General features: G+C 41.8%; 2 protein-coding genes and 1 pseudogene across 3 annotated transcripts in view; 1 reads left to right on the plus strand and 2 right to left on the minus strand.

Moving 5' to 3' along the window:
* MYLK3 (myosin light chain kinase 3) overlaps positions 1 to 7,498 on the minus strand; it is a 69,071-nt gene extending 61,573 nt beyond the window's left edge. The window contains exon 1 of the mRNA XM_008248379.4: positions 7,317 to 7,498. Within this exon, the coding sequence (XP_008246601.1) occupies positions 7,317 to 7,424 (108 nt within the window). The 5' untranslated portion in view covers positions 7,425 to 7,498. The remainder of the gene's footprint in view (positions 1 to 7,316) is intronic.
* A 4,169-nt stretch (positions 7,499 to 11,667) lies between these two features.
* On the plus strand, positions 11,668 to 12,859 carry LOC100350447 (zinc finger C2HC domain-containing protein 1A-like; annotated as a pseudogene).
* Positions 12,860 to 21,436: 8,577 nt separating this feature from the next.
* The window catches only part of C18H16orf87 (chromosome 18 C16orf87 homolog), a 37,653-nt gene continuing 36,094 nt past the window's right edge, over positions 21,437 to 22,995 (minus strand). For both annotated transcript variants that reach the window (XM_002721569.5, XM_051833904.2), the window contains one exon: positions 21,437 to 22,435. In XM_002721569.5, coding sequence (XP_002721615.1) covers positions 22,317 to 22,435 — 119 coding nt within the window. In that variant the 3' untranslated portion in view covers positions 21,437 to 22,316. The remainder of the gene's footprint in view (positions 22,436 to 22,995) is intronic.

Genomic DNA, 22,995 nt, shown 5'->3' on the forward strand with positions numbered 1-22,995 from the left:
CCAGCATTCATGTTCCACTACAACCTCTGGCTGCCACTCACTGACCCAAGGGGAGATCTCCAATATTTGAGCAACTGGATTCTCCTTCCTAGGAAGCTGAAAATTAATCTGGTAAGACAGAGGCTCTAGAGAGTTTTCAGGTTTAGCCTAGAGGGAGGGGCTGTGAACTCCCATAAACCGAAAAGGACAGCATGGGACACCCCCACACACACACACAACCACCACAAACACACAATAAGGACATACAAGAAAAAAGGCTCCAAAGTATGTTTGTGGAGAAACAGGCATGGGAATATGATACAGACAGAAGTAGATCAGCTATAGACTCTCAAACTTCAAACAAAGCAGCATGAATCCTCTAAAGTACAAGCTCAGAGAGGCTGTCAAGGCTTCCAGGCAGAACTCTCAGTAAAGGAGATCTTTGGAATATTTTGTACAGAAAGAGGTGGTGAGGCCAATGAGAACGCAGTAATCAAGATAAAAGCTGGGAGCCGGCACTGTGGCAATGCAGGTAAAGCCACCGCCGGCATCCCATAGAGGCACTGGTTCAAGTCCCAGCTGCTCTACTTCTGATCCAGCTCTCTGCTATGATCTGGGAAAGCAGTAGAAGATGGCCCAAGTCCTTGGGCCCCTGCACCCACGTGGGAGGGCCAGAAGAAGCTCCTGGCTCCTGGCTTTGGATCAGCGCAGCTCTGGCCATTGTGGCCTTTTGGGGAGTGAACCAGCAGATGGAAGACCTCTCTCTCTCTGCCTTTGTAACGCTGCCTTGCAAATAAATAAATAATTTTTTTCAAAAAAAAAAAAAAGATAAAAGCTTCCAAGATACAAAATGCTCAAATACAAAATTAGAATCTGAAAAGAAATTCTGCAGCACACATGGACAGGACACCTGTATCAATCAAGAAAATAAATGTGAGCACTTTGAGTGGGAAGTTTGGCACAGTGATTAAGCTGCTGCTTGGGACACCTACATTCCATACTGGAGTGTTTGGGTTCGAGTCTTGGCTCCACATCCAATTCTAGCTCCTTATGATTTAATGCGTACACTGGGAAGCAGTGGTTATGGACTTGAGTCTCTGCCACCACTTTTAAGACCTGAATGAAGTTCCAGGCTCCTGGCTTTGGCTGTTGCAGGTATTTGGGGGAGTGAACCAGCAGATGGAAGCTCTCTCTCTGCCTTTCAAATAAAAATAAGTGAGAGGCCAGCACTTTGGCGTGGAAGGCTAAGCCTCTGCCATATAGGAGCTGTTTCAAGTCCCAGCTGCTCCACTTCCCATCCAGTTCCCTATTATTGTGCCTGGGAAAGCAGTGGAAGATGGTCCAAGTACTTGGGCCCTTGCATCCACGTGGGAGACCCAGAAGAAGCTTCTGCCTTCAGCCTGGTCCAGCCCCAGCCGTTGCAGCCATTTGGGGAGTGAACTAGCAGATGGAAGATCTCTCTCTCTCTCTCCTTCCCTGCCTTTCAAATAAATAAATAAATATTCAAATAGAAATAAATGAAGTTAAATAAGAACGTGGCTTCCGGACATTTAGATAACATTCCCAACATTTTTAAGATTTATTTTTATTTACTTGAAATAAACAGAGACAGAAAGATCTTCCATTCATTGGTTCATTTCCCACATGGCTGCAATAGCCAGGGCTGGGCCAGGCTGAAGCCAGGAGCCTGTAACTCCATCCAGTCTCCCAAGGGAGTGGCAGGGGTCCAAGCACTTTCCCAGGTGCATTAGCACAGAGCTGAATCTGAAGTGGAGCAGCTAGGCCTCATCTAGTGCCTATATGGGATGCTGGTTTCACAGGTGGTAGTTTAACCCACTGTGCCACAATGCTGGCACACCTCCCTGTACCCCGCTCCCATTTTTTTCTTAGATCTTTCTATATATGGAATCTTCTATTTTTTAACTAACATCTATATAGCTTTCCTAATCAGCCACAATAATATCACACTATTTGAAATGTATTTGTCTTCTTCCCTAATTTTTGTTTCAAAATTGGTGTCATATTGGCCTAGGTTTGTATCCAGACTCTACCACTTACTAAGTATGTGGCCCTGAGTAACATTTTTTTTTTTAGGATTTATTTATTTGAAAGACAGAATGAGAATGAGCTCCTCCATTTGCTGGTTCACTCCCCAAATGGCCACAACAGTCAGAGCTGGGCCGATTGGAAGCCAGAAGTTTCTTCTGAGTCTCTCACACGGATGCAGGGGCCCAAGCACTTGGGTCATCTTCTGCTGCTTCCCCAGGTGCATTAACAGGGAGCTAGATCACAAGTGGAGCAGCCAGTGCCCATATGGGATGCTTGGCATCACAGGGGCAGCTTTACCTGCTCTGCCAGAGCACCAGCCCCTGTCCTTCCTTTTAATCACAATGAAATGTTGGCACTACCATAAAAGAAACAAACACCTGAACTCAGATGTGTTTAATTGATTCACTTCTAACCCTGAGCCTCCTGATGAAGGGCAGAAGTTGCAGTTATGAGGTACTCCAGAAAGTTCATGGAAGGGGCCAATATTATGGCACAGTGGGTTAAGTTGCCACATGTGACTCAGGCATCCCATATGGGCATCAGCTACTCCACTTCTGATCCAGCTTTGTGCTAATGCACCTAGGAAAGTAGTGAAGACGGCCCAAGTGTTTGAGTCCTTGCCACCCAGGTGGGAGACCCAAATGAAGCTTCTAGCTTTGGCCTGGCCCAGCCCTGGTCACTGTGGCCATTTGAGGAGTAAACCAGCAAATGGAAGATATTTCCCTCTCTTTCTAACTCTTTCAAATAAATCTTTTTTTTTTCAAGTTCATAAAAATGGAATTACAAGATATTTAAGCAAAAAAGTTTTAAAGTTTTATTTATTTATTTGAAAGGCAGCGTGACAGGGCTGGCATTGTAGTGTAGCAGGTAAACTCGCTGAGTGATGTTGGCATCCCATATAGGTGCCAGTTCATGTCTCAGCTGCTCCACTTCTGATCAGCTCCCTACTAATGGCCTGTGAAAAGCAGAAGATGGCCCAAGGACTTGGGCCCCTGCCACCCACGTGGGAGACTGATGAAGCTCCTGGCTCCAGCCTAGCCCAGTCCCGAGTGTTGCGGCCATCTGGGAAGCAAATCAGCAGGTGGTAGATCTCTCTGTCCCTCTCTCTCTGTAATTCTTTCAAATAAATAAAATATTAAGGAAGAAAAGAAAGTAGGGGGAGGAAGGGAAAGAGCGAGAAAGGAGGAAGGAAGAAAAGAAAAAAAAAAGGAATATCTAGAGGGAGGGAGGAAGTGTCGCTCCCCCTCTTCGTGGAGGAGCGACACTAAACCCTGCGCTGTTCTTTCGTCTGCTCGGCCCTCCCCGGGTTTGCTGCTGGTTCTTCCCGGGTTGGCTACTATCCCTTCCACCTCCGTGGAAGGGCGATTCCCCCTGGCCACATTCCCCACTTCCGCAGGGGAGCGGCACACCGCCGGCCGGCTCTCTGGGGGCTGCACAGGCGTTCCCTCAGATGTTCCCCTTAGATGTTCCTGGTGCATGCCGTCTCTCTCCTCCTTTATAGTCCTCCTCCGCCAATCCTAACTCGGCTGCCCACACGCCGAGTACGCTGCTCTCCAATCAGTAGCAAGTCCTACAGTTTATTGGTTGAACTGGAGGCAGCTGTGCGGAAGCTGTTTACTTCTCTCCCAGCGCCATATTGTGGGAGAGCAGATGCATAGAATAAGTCTTAATTCCAGCAACTCAGTCCAGTCCGGGCTGCTCCCCACAGGAAGGAAGAGAAGGACAGACATACAGAGAGAGAGAGAGAGATCTTCTATCCACTGGTTCACTCCCTAAATGCCAGGCTGGACCAGACTGAGGACAGAAGCTCAGAACTCAATTTGGGTTTCTCATGTGGGTGGTGGGGTTCAAATACTTGAGCCACCACCTGGTATCTCCCAGGGTGCACATTAGCAGGAAGCTGGATCAGAAGTGGAGCCAGGACTCTAACTAGGCACTCCAATATGGAATATAGGTGCTTCAAGAGGTAACTTAACCACTGTACAATGCCCACCCTGAATGCAAAAAGATTTTGAATCCACGCACAGCTTTTGCATAATATGCACATTTTCCATTAATGTTTTAAAGAACCCTAGAATCTATATCTACAGCACCAAATACATGTGGCTCCAACCTAAAATTGATAGACGGCAAACTTGCATCCAAACTTCCTGCTGGAGGTAGATGTTCTTAATGATGATACATCAGATTTAAATGATTTTTTTAAAAAAAGAAAGAAATAAAGTAAATTCTAATTTGCAGGTATAATTAACAATCAGATGTCAAGGGGTGAGGATATTGTTTGTGTTCTGTGTTTGACTAGAAACATAAAACTTTCCAGGTTAAAAAAAAAATTGAAGCTTAACAGGTCTATCACTGGAGCCTTGGGGAGCCTCACCACCAAATAATATCCCAAGAGTCTAGGCAGCCATTTTTTTTTCCTGAAAGTTTGCCATAATGGAAATAGAAGGAGCACTCTCTGGAAACAGCCCAGACACATGGAAAGCAACTCAGAATCACCATCTGCTTCCTCTGTAACAAAGAAAGATCTGTCACATTTAGCCAATTATCATGAAAACACAAGGCAATTTTCTGTGGAGCATTTTCTAGATATGTTTCATATAAAATATTAAAATAAGGGGCTAGTGCCATGGCACAGTAGGTTAATCCTCTGCAGTGCTGGCATCCCATATGGGCACTGGTTCTAGTTCCGGCTGCTCCTCTTCTGAAAGAGCTCTCAGCTATGGCCTGGGGAGGCAGTGGAAGATGACCCAAGCGCTTGGGCCCCTGCACCTGCATGGGAGACCTGGAAGAAGCTCCGGGCTCCTGGCTTCAGATGGGCCCAACTCTATCTGTTGCAGCCATTTGCGGGGAGAACCAGCGGACGAAAGACCTTTCTCTCTGTCTCTTCCTATCACTGTCTATAACTCTACCTCTCAAATAAATAAAAACCTTAAAAAATATTAAAATGAGTATCTAAAATCCTAAATCTTTGGAAGAGTAAATATATTTGACAATTAAAAATATAAAGTTCCAAAATGATCCAAAAAAACAACTTATTCAAAAAGGGGCAAAGGTCTTGAATAGACATTTTCTCCAGGAAACATAAACAACTAGTCTTTATTGCATGAAAACAGGTTCAGTATATGACTACTATTTAGGGAAATGCAAATCAAAACCATAATGAGATATCACTTTATATGCATTTGGGTGGCTATTATTTAAACAAACAAAAACCAGAAAATAACAAATGGTGAGAATGTGCAAAAAATCAGAACCCTTGTGTATTGTTGGTGAGAATGCAGAATGAAGTGGCCACTATGTAAAATAGTTTGGTTGTTTTTCAAAGTTACACATAGAATTATGCTAAAATCCGGCAGTTCCTAGGAACATACCCCAGAGAACTGAGAACAGGGACTCAAACAGATACTTGTACCCTGTGTCCACAGCAGCATTATTCACAGTTGTGCAAAGATGGAAACAAACCAACTGTTCAACAACAGACGAATGGATAAACAGAATGTAGTGAACGCATAGATATTCAGTCTGAAAAAGGAGGGAAATTCTGATATATGCTAGAACACTGATGAACCCTGAAAACATGCTAAGTAAAATACTTATAAAAAGCAGACACCAAGGGACAAACACTAAGGGACATAACCAGAATAGGCACATTCAGAAATCAGTAGTAAAATAGATGTGACCAGGGAGTTGGTGGGGGGGGGGGGGGACAGAATGGAGAGTTATTGATTAATGGATATAGAATTTTAGTATGGAATGATGAAAAGATTCTGAAAATCGGTATTGGAGATCATTACACAACACTGTGAATGTACACAGTGTCATTGAATTTTACACTTAAAATGATTAAAATGGTAAATCTTATGTTTTGCAGATTTACAATTAAAAAAAAAAAACCTGTAACTACCTTAACCCACATTCTCAAGTTCAATGAATTGTATGCCAACAATTAATTAATCACATGAAAACAAATTCCTAGAAACACACAAATTACCTGGACTCAAGAATACAAAATCCCAGCAGACCTGTATCAGGAGATTGAATCAACAATCAAAAAACCTCCCAACAAGAAAAAGCCTGGGGTGCCACTGCTCTGGCACAGTGGGTAAAGCTACTGCCTGCAGTGCCAGCATCCCACATGGGCAACAGTTTGAGTCCCGGCTGCTGCATTTCCAATCCAGTTCCCTGCTAATGGGCCTGGGAAAGCAGCAGAAGACAGCCCAAGTGCTTGGGCCCCTGCACCCACGTGGGAGACCTGGATGAAGCCCCTGGCTTTGGCCTGGCCCATCCCTGACTGTTGCAGCCATTTGGGGAGTGAACCAGTGGATGGAAGCACGTATGTGTGCTCTAACTCAATAAATAATAAAATCTAAAAAAAAAAAAAAAAAAAAAAAAACCCAGAAAGAAAAAGCAAAAGCCCAGAACCAAATGGCTTGACTGATGAATTCCACCAAGCATTTAAAGAATTAACACCAATCCTTCTCAAGCTCAAGCTCTTCCCCCACTCCACCCCCCCCCCCAAAAAAAAAAGAGCTGGAGGAAGGGAACATGACATAACTCATCCTGAGTCCAGCATTACTCTGATAAAGACAACACAAGAAAACTCAACAAACATCAGCAAGAGGGCAGAACAGGAAGCTCTGCCTACAACAGCCAGGGCTGGCTGGGCTACCGCTGAAACTGGGGGCCAGAACTCAGTCCGGCCCCACACACGGGTTGCAGGAAACCAACCAGCATCCTGGCTCTCAGGGTTTACAAGAGCAGAAAGTTAGAGTCAGGAGTCGGAGTCAGGAATTAAACCAAGGCACTCTGATATGGAATGTAAGCATCTCAAACCACCACCCCCCAAAAAAAAAGGTGATTTAAGGTCTCATTTCCAGTAGCTAGTCTTTAAAGCCCATAGTGTGCAAGCTGACCTAGTGTGCAAGAATTTGGCAGAGCAAACAGCAGAAAAACTCCAGCTCTCATCTTCTCCCCGAGGACAGAACACCCATCTAGCACTCTCACTTTCCAGCTGCATCTCAAGTAACGGGCTTTTATCTTGCCTGTCTTAGGACATTAACAGGATTTGCTACACCCTCAATATCTGTGCCACACCACAAAGATTTGAGAGGCCCCTAGCATGAGAATCTCTGACACAACTCATTATCTTATTTAATGCACAGAGAAACAATCACAAAATCAAGGAAACAGGGAAATACATTACAAATCAAAGACCAAAACAAAGCTCCAAAAACAGACAAGGCCATTGCTAACCATAACTAGCGGTGGAAAACTGAAAGCATTACCTCTGAGACTTGTGTAAGTTTATGATGCCCACTCTCACCATGTCCAATCAATACGTTACTGAAAGTACTAGAAAGAACAATCGGAGAAAAAAAATAAATTAAATGCATTCAGGTTAGAAAGAAAGTTATTCCCATTTGCAGAAGTCATAACTCTACCAAAAAGCACTGTAAATAGAATTCATTAAAGTGTCAGGATATAAAAATCATCTGCATTTCTTTATATCAGTAACAAACTTTCTGAAAAATTAAGAAAAATATCATTTACAACAGTACCAAAAGAATAAGATTCTTAGGAATAAGCTTAACCAAGAGAGAAGATCTGAACCCTGAAAAATATAAAACATTAATTGAAGAAACTGAAGTCACAAATAAATGGAAAATACTCCACAACTATGTATTTGAGGAATAATAGATTTGAGAATATTGTTAAAATATCCATACTGGGGCCGGCGCTATGGTGTAGCAGGTAAAGCCACCGCCCACAGTGCTGGCATCCCATATGGTGCCGGTTTGAGTCCCAGTGGCTCCACCTCTGGTCCAGCTCTCTGCTGGGAAAGCAGAAGAAGATGGCTGAAGTCCTTGGGCCACTGCACCCATGTGGGAGACCAGGAGGAGGCTCCAGGCTCCTGGCTTCAGAATGGTGCAGCCCTGAGCAAAGCAGCCATCTGGGGAGTGAACCAGCAGATGGAAGACCTGTCAAATATATATATCTTCATACTACACAAAGTGACATACAGGTTTAATACAGTCACTATTAAAATTCCAATAGCAGGGCTGGCACTGTGATGTAGCCAGTAAAGCCGCTGCCTGCAGTGCCGGCATCACACATGGATGTCAGTTCGAGACCCAGCTGCTCCACTTCCAATCTAGCTCTCTGCTATGGCCTGGGAAAGCGGAAGAAGATGGCCAAGTCCTTGGGCCCCTGCACCCATGTGGGACACCCAGAAGAAGCTCCTGGCTCCTGGCTTTGGATCGGCGCAGCCCTAGCAGTTGCAGCCAAAAGTCAGTATTTCTAGCAACACACTTCAAAGTAACTCCAAAGCACAGTCAAGGTAGAGAACCACTGGTTTAGATGATTTATACTTAATCTTCAGGTGCAACTGTCTTCTACCTAAATACTCTGCACCAATAAAAAAGACAGCCCATGTCCTTGAACGCTGTTAGCAGTTTAATATTCTGTATAGATACTATTAGTCTCTAGGAACATATTTATTTATCTGGCTATAAACGAAGTCTCTGCACTGTCCTGATGCTCTTGCTGACTAGGAACCTCCATTCTATCAAAGGTGTAAGTGGGACATTGGGCATTTCAATCTTTGATGTAAGAATGGCTTGTTGTAACAAGAGTCACTGTGCACTTACTCCCCATGTAGGACCTCTGTCCTTAATGAGTTGTACTATGAGAATTAACTGTAAAACTGTTTTCAAACAGTACTTTATACTTTCTGTGTCTGTGTGGGTGCAAACTGTGGAAATATTTACTTAGTATAGAGTTGGCCTTCTGTACATAAAGTTAATTAAAAATTAATCTTAGTGAAGAATGTGATGAGAAAAGGAGTAGGAGGTGGAACAGGAGTGGGAGTGGGAGGGCAGGTATGGGGGGAAGAACTACTATATTCCTAAAGCTGTACCTATGAAATTTGTGTGCATTAAATAAAAGCTTTCTTTTAAAAATGGCTTGTTAGGATAATGGACCTGGGAAAGCAGCAGAAGATGGCCCAAGTACTCGAACCCATGCCACCCATATGAGACAGGATTAAGCTCCTGGCTCCTGGCTTCAGCCTGGCTGAGCCCTGGCCATTGCAACCTTTTAGAGTAAGCCAGCAGATGGAAGATCTCTGTCTCTCCTCCTCTCTCTGTAACTTTGCCTTTCAAATAAAATTTTTAAATCTTTAAAAATAAAATAAAATGTTCATGGAAAGTGAAATTTTTTAAAAAATGGCTTGTTAAATATTTAGATAATTATTTGATTCTAGGTTTAATGTGCAATAACCACATATTTCTGTTTTCCAATCTGCACCTTCAAAACTTTGTTGCAAATGAATGTTTACTAATAAAGCAAAAGTCATAAACAACATTCTCAGCAAAAGCTCCTGGAATTGGCCATATCACAACCTGAAAAAGAAACAAGTACTTACAGAACATTATCACTTTCTAACTAGCCAGTCTTCATCCTGAAACTAATTCTAACTTCTAAAACTTCTAAATTCTAAACTTTGCCAAATTGAGTTGTTCTACACCAAGAAAAATCAATTTATCAGCAACATCCTCTAATACATTTAACATTATTGTTCTACACAAGAATTCTTCTTGACACAGATATCAAAAAGTCTTTGGCCAGCACTGCAGCTCACTAGGTTAATCCTCCACCTGTGGCGCCAACACCTCAGGTTCTAGTCCCGGTCGGGGCACCGGATTCTGTCCCGGTTGCCCCTCTTCCAGGCCAGCTCTCTGCTGTGGCCCGGGAAGGCAGTGGAGGATGGCCCAAGTGCTTGGGCTCTGCACCCCATGGGAGACCAGGAGGAGGCACCTGGCTCTTGGCTTCAGATCGGCACGGCGCGCCAGCCGCAGCACACCAGCCGTAGCGGCCATTTAGGGGTGAACCAATGGAAGGAAGACCTTTCTCTCTGTCTCTCTCAACTAAAAAAAAAAAAAAAAAAAAAAAAAAAATTTTAAAGTCTTTAATAAATTTCACCATTCCAAGTGATACATTAAATACATAATAAATACTTGTAAACCTTTCAGGTGGCAAAAGCAACCTTTGTTCTATGGCTGAAATCCATTGTTACATAGGAGCAGTGATAAAGCAACCCAAGATCCCCCAGCAAGCTGTTTGCAGTCAGAAATCAGGGAGGCAAAAAAAGTAACTGCCACGGAGCGGTGCTGTGGCACAGCAGGTAAAGCGACCAACTGCAGTGCCGGCATCTCGTATGAGGACTGCTTAGAGTCTCAGCTGCTCCACTTCCAATCCAGCTCCTTGCTAAAGTGCCTGGGAAAGCAGCAGAAGGTGGCCCAAGTACTTGAGCCCCCACACCCATGTGGGAGACCCAGAAGCAGCTCCTAACTCCTGGCTTCAGATCAGCTCAGCTCCAGCTGTTGCAGCCATTGGAGAGTGAACCAGCAGATGGAAGTTCTCATTCTCTCATTCTCTCTCTCTCACTCCCTCTAACTCTGTCAAATAAATAAATCTTAAAAAATTAAAAGAATTAGACCACTAAGAAAACTTCCAGATAGAAAGCACATGATACCAAAATCAAGTATCAAGTAATAGAAACAGAAATGATAAATATATGGGTATTTTTTTAAATCTAATATTAATAAGCAAAAATTACAAGTGTCTGATGAGTTTTCTAACTTATAACCATAACATAAAGGGGAGAAGGTAAAGGAATGTAAATGATGGTAAGACCTCTATACCTCAATTGAATTGGTATATTAATTTTATTTTTTAAAGATTTATTTATTTGAAAGTCAAAGTTAGACAAAGAGTGTAGGAGAGGCAGAGAGAGAGAGAGAGAGAGAGAGGTCTTCCATCCACTGGTTCACTCCATAGTTGGCCGCATGGCAAGAGCTGTGTTGATCCGAAGCCAGGAGCCAGGAGCCTCCTCCGGGCCTCCCATGCAGGTACAGGGACTCAAGCACTTGGGCCATCTTCTGCTGCTTTCCCAGGCCATAGCAGAGAGCTGGATTGGAAGTGGAGCAGCCGGGACTAGAACCAGTGCCCATATGGGATGCCAGCACTGCAGGCGGCGGCTTTACCCGCTACGCTACCGTGCTGGCCCCAAGATATTACTTTTAAATGAACTGTAAAAGTTATGCATTAGTTATGACAATCCTTAAAGCAAACACTAAAAAACTATACAAAGAGATGCAGTCAAAAACTGCAATAGATAAACTATAATACTGACAAGTGTTCAAAAAATCCAAGGTTAAAAAAAAAAAAACCTGGGAGGTAGAACATAAAAGAGAGGAGTCATATTGCTGTACCTGAGCAAGTGCAAACAGAGGAGCACCACACATTGATAAAATCTGATGGTCCTTTGTTGCTGGTGGTGTAGAGTGGGCTCATGCCCTAAAGAACGCTCGACCTCAAAGCCCAAAGCAACAGGGTTTATAAAGGCAAAAACCACAAGAATGGGAGGGGGAATACGTTGTTACTGGGGTCAAGCTAACCTAAAGCCTATGTGAAGCTAGTATCAGTTACAATCTTCACAATACCAGTTACAGCCTTAACAATTTTAATTATAATCTTGACATAAATCCAGGTATTGGCCTAAATCATAGGTAGGACATAGACAAATTACAATCTTATCATTAACCAGGTGCAGCCTGTTTTTAAGCTTGAGCAATCATGCTAGGGGGTTTCTATGCTTTGCCAAGTATGATGTAGTGGACTGCTATTGTCTGAGTGTTTTCAATCGTAGTTTTCAGAACAGAGTCTCATGGTGAGGGAGTGCTTTCTCAAGACAGGGCCTCATGTGCTCTAAAATGGAGTCCCTACAGTCAAGGTGTTACTTCAATATAGAAAACATACAGGGGTGGTGGCAGGTGCAGCAGGAGGAGTCAATCTGATTCCGAAGCGGTGGCACAATAGAGGAACTGGAAGAGAATGGAAGTGTTGTCCAAGTTGGAGACCTGTTACCTTGCAAGATTTGTGGAAGAACAATCTTCCAGTAGCATTAAAAAAGACATGGACCTATTTGCCAGAAAACTGCCACCAAAAAACTAAGACTTTTGATTCAAACAGACAAAGAGCTAATGGAACGGATATTCCAAGTTAAACCTCTGAAACCTAGGCCAGAACCACCAAAGAAACCATCTGATTGGAGAAGAAAACATGAAGAATTCATCACCACCATACAAGAAGTTAAAGGCCTTGATCAGGCACTGAAAAAGGGTAGAAAACTTCCTCCTCCACCTTCCTATGATCCCGATTATATATAATGCCCATAGAGCCATAGGAGATTCAATGAAAATGCAGCTGATAGACATAGAAATTTCTGTAAAGAACAAGCAGTACGTATTAGTAATAAAGGGAAATTTTCTACAGATACCAAAGGAAAACCAGCTTCTCGGACACAGTATAAGCCACCTGCAGTTAAAAAGTCAAATTCCCCTGGAACCACATCATCAGGATCTTCAAGATCACCGCAACCAAGTGGCACTAGCAAAGCTGTTGTAGGTATGCCTTCAGGTAAAGTGTCCTCAGTTAACAGTTCTTTGGGAAACAAACTTCAGACCCTATCTCCCTCTCATAAAGGGACAGCAGCCCCTCATGCAGGTAACATGGGCATGTTAGGCCCTCCACTTCGAACTGGAAGAAATGTACAAAGGCAGTATGACTGTGATACAAAATCAAACAGTGCTATCAAAAGACATGAGTTGTTACCCATTTACAAAACTAACATCAAACCTTGAAATTCCACACCACCTAGTCTGGCAAGAAACCCTGCCTCCGGTGTGCTTACAAGCAAAAGAAAAACATACGCTGACGTTACATTGCAAGGCCAGATGGAGACTATACATCATACATCTTCACTTAATGGTGGAAATATTTTTTGGGTTTTTTTTTTTTTTTTTTTTTTGACAGGCAGAGTAGACAGTGAGAGAGAGAGACAGAGAGACAGAGAGAAAGGTCTTCCTTTTTGCTGTTGGTTCGCCCTCCAATGGCCGCCGCGGCCGGCGCATTGCAGCCGTTGCACCACGCCAATCCAAAGCCAGGAGCCAGGTGCTTCTCCTGGTCTCCCATGCGGGTTCAGGGCCCAAGCACTTGGGCCATCCTCCACTGCCTTCCCGGGCCACAGCAGAGAACTGGACTGGAAGAGGGGCAACCGGGACAGAATCCGGCGCCCCGACCAGGACTAGAACCCGGGGTGCCGGCGCCAAAGGCAGAGGATTAGCCTAGTGAGCCGCAGCGCCAGCTCTAATGGTGGAAATATTAAAGGCCTTGAAGGAAATTCATCTGGACACTTACCAAAATTCTGCCATGAATGCGGGACTAAATACCCTGTAGAAAGGGCAAAGTTCTGTTGTGAATGTGGCATTCAGAGAATGATTCTGTGAACAGCATCCCAAAAGAAAAAGAACCAGGTTCAGAATTCTCTGATTATTACACCTTGGACAGCTAGAACACTTCCTCTAGTTATTTTGTGCTAAAATTTTTTAAAATACATTTTAAGTAATTTTTAGCACATAATCTTAAGGCTGTATAATCTGTATATATGTGTACATATACTATATATAATAAATACCTGATACCCTAAACTGTGCCATTCAAGGAAATGTTCACTTATCTGTCAGAAAATCATTTCAAATGGAATCATTAACTATGGTATTACATTTCTCTTGTTGTTAAAGCACGTTAAGTACATATGTACACAAATTCTCAGACTGTATGCTTAGCTCTTCAAACTTAAGGTAACCGTAACTTTGAACAAAAAATCAGAATGAACATTTTTAACAATTGGTACCTATCTTCCGATGGTGTTGTAGTAGGATGGGAAACTTGGTATTTTGTAATTGAGGATAGTGGTCTTAGTTAACTGTATAGGTTTGTGAGGTCATTTTCCTATTGAGATCTTCAACAACTAATTTTACAAATCTTAAAAAAATACAGAAAAAAAACCATGTTTGTGTTGCTCTTGGTATATTATAAATTATATAAAGATCTTTACACTCATTCTGTGGAAATGTAATTATGCATTTCCTTTCCAGAAACACAAATTTAAAAATACAGATGTCTTTTAACTGAGCTTTTTTAACTTCGGTGTGGATTATTTGAACATATATATAGTCTTCTTACATTCTGATTATGTTCCCAAATTTTACTTTCTTGTTATATCCTACATGTTTAAAAAGATTTTGTTTCTGTGTAACTGAATTTAGATGAAGTTATTTTTAATGCGGTTTTTTTTTTTTTTTTTTTTTTTTTTGACAGATAGTGAGAGAGAGAAAGGTCTTCCTTCCATTGGTTCACCCCCCCAGATGGCTGCCACGGCCAGTGCTGCGCCAATCCAAAGCCAGGAGCCAGGAGCCTCCTGCTGGTCTCCCATGCAGGTGCAGGGCCCAAGCACTTGGGCCATCCTCCACTGCCTTCCTGGGCCACAGCAGAGAGCTGGACTGGAAGAGGAGCAACCAGGACTAGAACCTGGCACCCATATGGGATGCCAGCACCGGAGGATTAGCTAAGTGAGCCACAGCGCAGGCCTTTTTGAACACATTTTTTAAAAAACTGCCTCATGGAGGATGGCCCAAGTGCTTGGGCCCTGCACCCGCATGGGAGACCAGGAGGAAGCACCTGGCTCCTAGCTTCATATTGGCTCAGGGTGCCGGCTGTGGTGGCCATTTTGGGGGTGAACCAATGGAAGGAAGACCTTTCTCTCTGTCTCTCACACTAACTCTGCCTGTCAAAAAAAAAAAAAAAAAAAAAAAAACAAACAAACTGCCTCACCTAATAAGTAATAACCATAGTATTAATCATTAGTGCTTGGCCGTCACCGCAGCTCAATAGGCTAATCCTCTGCCTGCGGCGCCAGCACACCGGGTTCTAGTCCCGGTCGGGGCGCCGGATTCTGTCCCAGTTGCCCCTCTTCCAGGCCAGCTCTCTGCTGTGGCCAGGGAGTGCAGTGGAGGATGGCCCAAGTGCTTGGGCCCCGCACCCGCATGGGAGACCAGGAGAAGCACCTGGCTCCTGGCTTGGATCAGCGCGGTGCGCCAGCCGCAGCGGCCATTGGGAGGTAAACCAACGGCAAAGGAAGACCTTTCACTCTCTCTTTCTCTCACTGTCCACTCTGCCTGTCCAAAAAACAAAAAAAAAAACAAAAAAAACAAACATTAGTGCTGAGCATGCAGGTCAAAAGTATTTGAATAGTAGTTCCTTGATGTATACTTAAATGTAGTTATGAGTAGGATAAAAGAATAATTTTTCCTACTCATTTTCTTTAGTGTTGAATCATTATTCACATCTCAATGAAGTCACAGAAAAATGTCTAATGCATAACTGACCTGTTATGTAACTTAACTAAAAGAGAACTTTCAATCATTGTTACTTTCAGTGTAACATAATACTTAGAAGGGAATCAGTAATTTAGTAGTAATTTCAATTCAGTTAAATATAAGTGAGCTTTGCCTTTTTTTTTTTTTTTTTAATTTGACAGGTAGAGTTACCGACAGAGAGACAGAGAAAGGTCTTCCTTCCGTTGGTTCACACCCAAAATGGCCGCTACGGCCAGCGCTGCGCCTATCCGAAGCCAGGAGCCAGGAGCTTCTTCCTGGTCTCCCATGCGGGTGCAGGGCCCAAGCACTTGGGCCATCCTTCACTGCCCTCCCGGGCCACAGCAGAGAGCTGGACTGGAAGGGGAGCAACCGGAACTATAACCCAGTGCCCATATGGGATGCGGGCACCACAGGCGGAGGATTAACCAAGTGAGCCATGGCGCCGCCCCAGCTTTGCTCTTATAAAGGCACAAGCACATCTATATTCATGTAATTTCTAGATCATTTATGGTTCTGGTCAATTGTAAGGTTCAACATAGAAAATTGTAGTGCATAATTGTTCTGAAATGTACTTTTTTTAGTTTTGGTTAGTTGCTTTTTTATTGTTTAATTTTGGGCAGGAGTTTAAACTTAGTGATATAGGAGTTGTTATTTTATGTACATTATGCTTTCTTCCTGATTTTGAAAAATATCTTCCTGGCTATCATATTCAATCATATGGATAAAAGAAAAAAAATAGAAGATATCCATCAGCTAGAATAAACAGTAATCTGTTTAAAAGACTAGTGTACATGTTAGATTTCCGTTTCAGTCACTTTTATTTTGTCCTAATTGTTAAAAATCACATGAAGAACACTGAACACTTGTTCTATCTTAGGAATGAACACTATTTTCTTTCAAGTATTTTTTTAAGACAAATTTTTTGTGTGCTTAAGGCAGGGGTAGATAAAGGAATTTATTTTATAAATTGGCATGTGTTTGATTTTTACACTGAATTTTACAGTAGAAAGTAAATGTTGTAGTGTACTACATGGAAATGAATTGGTAAGAAATCATCCAATTCAGACCTCAGAGATTGTTGTAAGTAGATGAAATATATTTATGACTTATGAAACATGTTGTGACAATTTAAATGCATTTTATATTACTTGCATATTTTATACTCACATCGGTTTGTTGTGCAATGGTTGTAGAAAAATCTTTCTATACACCATTTTATTTATTTTCACCAGTATTTTACTGTGTAGTAGAATAAAAAATGAATATAAGCTTAAATTAAAAATGTAAAAATTGCTTATCTGTTATTCAAATGTCATTAGCTTGAAAAAGTAAGATAATTGTGGTTACTGTTGTCTCTTATTTATTTTTATTATAAATAATGTCTTCATTTTTGAGTCACTTCAATAGACATGAAGCTTAAAAAAAAAAAAGAAAACATATGGGGACTGGAGCTGTGGTGTAGCAGGTAAAGTTGCTGTCTGCAGTGCCAGCTTTCCAAATGGGCACCAGTTCAAGTCCTGGCTGCTCCACTTCCAATCCAGCTCTCTGCTATGGCCTGGGAAAGCAGTGGAAGGTGGCCCAAGTCCGTGGGCCCCTGCACCTGCGTCCAGATCAGCTCAGTTCCGGCCATTATGGCCAATGAGAGGAAGACCTCTCTCTCTCTCTCTCTGCCTCTCCTTCTCTCTCTGTGTAACTCTTTCAAATAAATAAATAAATATTTTTTTAAATACTTATTTATTTGAAAGTCAGTGTTACACAGAGAGAGGAGAGGCCGGGGGGGGGGGGGTGTTTTCAATCCACTGGTTCACTCCCCAGATGGCCGCAATGGCTGTGCTGGAGCTGTGCTAATCCGAAGCCAGGAGCTTCTTCTGTGTCTCCCACGTGGGTGCAGGGCCCAAGGACTTGGGCCATCTTCTACTGCTTTTCCAGGCCATAGCAGAGAACAGGATTGGAAGTGGAGCAGCCGGGACTAGAACTGGTGCCCACATGGGACGTCGGCACTTCAGGCCAGGGTATTAACCCGCTGCGCCACAGCGCCGGCCCCAATAAATAAATCTTTAAAAAAAAGGTCATTTATATTTATTTATATATTATATATGAAAGTTACTTTGCTGATCTCTTTGAGAAATAGATGAGTATCTTATAAAAGTGTGTTCTTACCTCCAGTGCAACATTTTTTGCATAAATACCTCACCGGGCAGCTTTCTAAGCATTTTCCTGAGTCCCCCAAGGCACCTTTGTGGGATGTGCTTGGAAGAAGTGTTGGGGAAACTTTAGTGAGGGTATTTTTTCTATTTTTCTCATGTTTTTGGAGGAATACACATTATGCATAACCAAAACAATGGCTTAATTGTACTGAACTTTGTGTTTTGATTGTTGAGAAGAAACAAGCAGTATCAATGGGTAAAAAAAATTGCTATTTTTAAAAAACCTAACAAATGGCATAAAAGTGTTCTCAAACATTTTGCAATACTATGGAGTTGGGGGTGCTGAGGGTAAACAGATAAATGTGTATAGTTTAGCCTAACAATTCCCAAATTCTCCCAAATCACTTTATTTAAGCTTGGTTACATTTAAGAATACCTCAATATCTTCAGGAGATCAAATTTAAGCATTAACTATTTCAGAAAATTTTGCATGATCACATCACCCTGGATATCAGAACAAATTTTGGATTAAGTTATTAAATAACTAAAATTATACTCTTAGGACATCTGCTGACAAGGGAGGTTTCTTCAACACCAGTGACAGAGCATTATTATATGGATCCATTACAACAAGTCTAGACAAATTAAATTTTTTAGCTATTTTTTTTTTTAAGATTTATTTATTTGAAAGAGAGAGGCAGAGCCAGAGAGAGAGGTCCTCCATCCACTGGTTCACTTCCCAAATGACCACAAAAGTCAGAGCTGTGCCAATCCAAAGCCAGGAGCTTCTTAGGTTTCCCACACAGGTGCAGGGACCCGAAGACTTGAGCCATCCTCCACTGCTTTTCCAGGCCACAGCAGAGAGCTAGATCAGGAGTGGAGCAGCCGGGCTCAAACCAGTGCCCATATGGGATGCTGGTGCCGCAGGCTGGGGCTTTCACTGACTGTACCACAGTGCCAGCCTTAAATTTTTTAGCTTTATAACAAGATATAATATATATCTCAGAGAATACAACATTGAGAGCAAATGTTTAGATGGGTTCTCTTACAAACAGGGGAAACCTAATTTGCCCCTCTGCCAAAGAAATTTTTAAATAAGCCAACTTAACATTATGAGTATCTCAAGTAAAACAATTACTTTTCTACATGAGAAGTGTCAGCCCAGTCATGAGTACTCCCTTTTTCTGTAGCCAATGAATATTTTAACATAACTCTAATGGTCTTCAGCTTTAAATTGATACACTCTTACATTAATTTTTCATAGAGATGTCTACTTCACAGGCTGTTCTTGCCTTTCTGAGAGCATATGGATGTTCATAAGCATTTTTTAGATATTAAACAATTTTAAGGTTTCTGCTTCAAAATCAAAATTTTCTTTAAAAGATAAAACCATTATTACATTCTTGGCAAAACTTTATACTAGGACTTTAAAATGTACACAAGATAATTGCAGTAATACCTGCAGGTAGATATGAAGAATAAGGGAAAAGGCATTCTTGGGGAAACTCTATGTCCTTTCTGGAGTATCTCTTAAGCTCCCTCTGCTGGCTGCCATATGTATTAATAATTTATTTATTAAATATTATTTATATATTTTTTAAAAATTATTTTATTTATTTGAAAGGCAGAGTTACAGAGAGGCAGAGTCAGAGAGGCCTTCCAACCAATGGTTCACTCCCCAAATGGCCACAATGGCCACAGCTGAGCCAATCTGAAGCCAAGAGCCTGGAGCTTCTTCCGGGTCTTCCATGCAAGTGCAGGGGCCCAAGCACTTGTGCCATCATCTACTACTTTCCCATGATAGCAGAGAGCTGGATCAGAAGAGGAGCAGCCAGGACTCCAAGTGGTGCCCATATGGGATGCTGGCACTGCAGGAGGTGGCTTTTACCTGCTACACCACAGCACTGGCTCTGTTGCCATATTTAAATAAAAGAAAAAATGCAGACCTTTTTTCTTCGGGGAAGTGATAGGCAATGTAGGATGAAACTGACAATGTTAAAGTTGAGAACAATACGTTGAGTATCTCAAAATTAGTAGATGAGGCTGGCGCTGCGGCTCACTAGGCTAATCCTCCGCCTTGTGGCGCCGGCACACCGGGTTCTAATCCCGGTCAGGGCACCGGATTCTGTCCCGGTTGCCCCTCTTCCAGGCCAGTTCTCTGCTGTGGCCCGGGAGTGCAGTGGAGGATGGCCCAAGTGCTTGGGCCCTGCACCCCATGGGAGACCAGGAGAAGTACTTGGCTCCTGCCATTGGATCAGCGCAGTGCGCCGGCCGCAGCACGCCAGCCGTGGCGGCCATTAGAGGGTGAACCAACGGCAAAAAGGAAGACCTTTCTCTCTGTCTCTCTCTCTCACTGTCCACTCTGCCTGTCAAAAAAAAAAAAAATTAGTAGATGAGTTTTCAAATGTTTCCAACACAAACAAATGATGATTAGGGTGGTGGATATGTTGATTACCCTGACTGGATCATTACACATTACATATATGTACTGAACTATTACACTGGGGCCAGCACTGTGGTACAGTGGGTTAAAGCCCCAGCCTGCAGCTCCAGAATCTCAAATGGGCACCAGTTTAAGTCCTGGCTGCTCCACTTCTGATTCAGCTCTCTGCTAAGGCCTGGGAAAGCAGCAGAAGATGGCCCAAATCCTTGGGCCTCTGCACCCATGTGGGAGACGCAGAAAAATCTCCTGACTTTGGATCAGCTCACCTCTGGCCATTGTGGTCATCTGGGGAGTGAACCAGTGAATGGAAGACCTCTTTCTCTCTCTCTTTGGCTCTACCTCTCTCTGTAATTCTTTCAAATAGATAAAATAAATCTTATAAAAAGACTGCCTTTAAAAATTAGATGATTTGGCCAGCGCCGCGGCTCAATAGGCTAATCTTCCACCTAGCGGCGCCGGCACACCAGGTTCTAGTCCCAGTCGGGGCGCCGGATTCTTTCCCGGTTGCCCCTCTTCCAGGCCAGCTCTCTGCTGTGGCCCAGGAAGGCAGTGGAGGATGGCCCAAGTGCTTGGGCCCTGCACCCCATGAGAGACCAGGAGAAGCACCTGGCTCCTGCCTTCAGATCAGCGCAGTGCGCCGGCCGCAGCGCGCCAGCCTTGGCGGCCATTGGAGGGTGAACCAATGGCAAAAGGAAGACCTTTCTCTCTGTCTCTCTCTCACTATACACTCTGCCTGTCAAAAAAAAAAATTAAGTGATTTACAACTTCATAAAAAAATATTACACTGTGTCCCACAAATGTGATGGTCTTCAAAAAAGTTTATAAGAAATGCATATAAAACATTACACGAGTTTCAAAAGTTTTTGTACCAAAGTAAACTTACCTTTTAACTCCACTTTTCCACAAGTTTTTAAAATGTCCTCATATTACAATTATATATCAATTATTTATAAAAGGAGGTTCTCATATATAGGAGATAAGCCTATTTGATGACTATCTTCCCTAATTTAAGGTTTTAGGACTACTAAACAGATTGGGGGTGGGGAGGAGGCATCGTGTACCACTTGGGATTCCCTCATCCCATACAAGAGTGCCAGTTCAAGTCACAGCCATTTCTTATCTAGGTCCCTGTTACTGCACAGGGAAAGCAGCAGATGATGGCTCAAGTACTTGAGTCCCTGCCACCCATGCAGGAAACGTAGGTGGAATTCCTGGCTCCTGGGGGGAGTGAAACAACAAATGGAAGACCTCTCTCCCTCTGCCTTTCAAATAAATAAACCTTTTGTTTTTTTAAGAAAAGAAAAAAGAAAAAGAAAGTAAAGTAAAATAAAGTAAAAGAGAAAGATTGGGGGAACTGAGATTGAAGATAAAGGAAGTGATTGCCAAATTTGAATGTTAATCATTAAACTGGTATGCCAAAGTGCATAAGCATTAGTATAAATCAACTATAAACAGTTATGATTTAACACAAAAAATTAAATATATTTCACAAACTTCATTAGAACAAAAAGGTTACACCATACTACTTAATCTACTTAGTTTCAATATTAAGGTTTATTTTTTTCTTTCAGAGTGAGGTTAAGTAACAATTTAAATAATTATCAGGATGTATAAATGAACATCCATTCAGATAAAACATTACTGCTTAAAAGTGGCTATCTAAGAAATATTTCACATGTAATAAATATATTTTATGTTTAGGTTAACAGGCACCATCTTGAGAGCAGAAAAGTTGTTTTTTTAACCAATAAATAAATTACATTCAAGAAAACAGGTGTTTATATCTGAAGTATGATATATTCCTAAATGTTTTTCTTCATATAGCACCCAAACTTCCAAACTGTCCAGAAAGTACATCCTAAAATATAACTCATACCATAAGTCATAAAAATAAAGGCCAAGAAAAAATCAATTTAAGACAAAATTTACAGTTTATATTCTTAATTTCCCATTCAATAAAATATCAGTTGCCAATGTAGTAAATGAACTGTATATATGGCATCTGTTAGTGCTGAAAATCTGAAATATATATTCTTAAAGTCACTCTTTCTGACAGTATTTAAAATATTGCATCTCTGGTGGCAAACCTGAAAACAAACATTTTCTTCCCTAGTTCTCATACTTGTATACCCACCCCACCCTTCTTTATCCAGCTTTTTTTTAATATATATATAACTACACGTACTCATATTCCAAACACGAAACACTGACAATACTCCTTGGTAAACAAGGAAATCCCAGAACAGTCCAAGCCTACACTTTGTTCCCAAAGTGTGGCACAGGCTAAATGATGGGGGAAAAAAACAATCAATGGCCCTTATAGATGCAGTCAGAATGCTCCTGAGGGTCCTTAACTGTTTGAGAATTTGCTGATGTAATCCTGAAGAAAATGTCAACAGATTTTGCAGACAAGTATCAGAGAATAAGTCTTTGATTGATAATTTTTCTATTTATTTCTGCCAAGGCGACTGAAAACACGAAAGCCTTCTCATCAGAGAGGTTAGCATAGATGTCAATTTCTTTTTCCTGTTTCTCTGTTAAAAGAAAAAGGGAAAGTTTAACACAAAGGCACTAGATGCAATCATTTTTTAAAAATTGAGCTGTCAAGTATTTCTTTAAATGACAATAAATATACATAAAATGTACATTTATTATACAGTACTATACTATTAAACTTAAAATATTTTAAAAATTATATAAATGAAGTATTGAAATGAAAATTAAGTAGAGATTATATACGTTCTTACAAATACAGTCTAATAGCTACATCATTTCTGAAAGAATCTCAAGTATTTCTCCTCACTAGTATCAGGCTCCCAGGTCTCAAATAAAATGAATTTTCTCACCCTAGAACATGGTCCCTTCAGTGGTGTCTTTAACAGCCTTACCTGAACTTTGCTACAGGAAACAAATAAAACCAACATTTATTTCTATTTTTTCCCCTCCTTATTACAAATACAACCCAAATTCAGGGTAAAAAATTTGAAAAATAAGGAAAAAAAATATACCTCTTGAGCCAACTAAAATCACAATTAACACTGTAGTATGTATTCTTCCAAATTCTTTTTTCAAGCTCATTATGATTCTATTTTTA

The sequence above is a fragment of the Oryctolagus cuniculus genome, chromosome 18 (genome assembly GCF_964237555.1).
Source record: "Oryctolagus cuniculus chromosome 18, mOryCun1.1, whole genome shotgun sequence".
In the NCBI taxonomy this organism is placed as follows: domain Eukaryota; kingdom Metazoa; phylum Chordata; class Mammalia; order Lagomorpha; family Leporidae; genus Oryctolagus; species Oryctolagus cuniculus.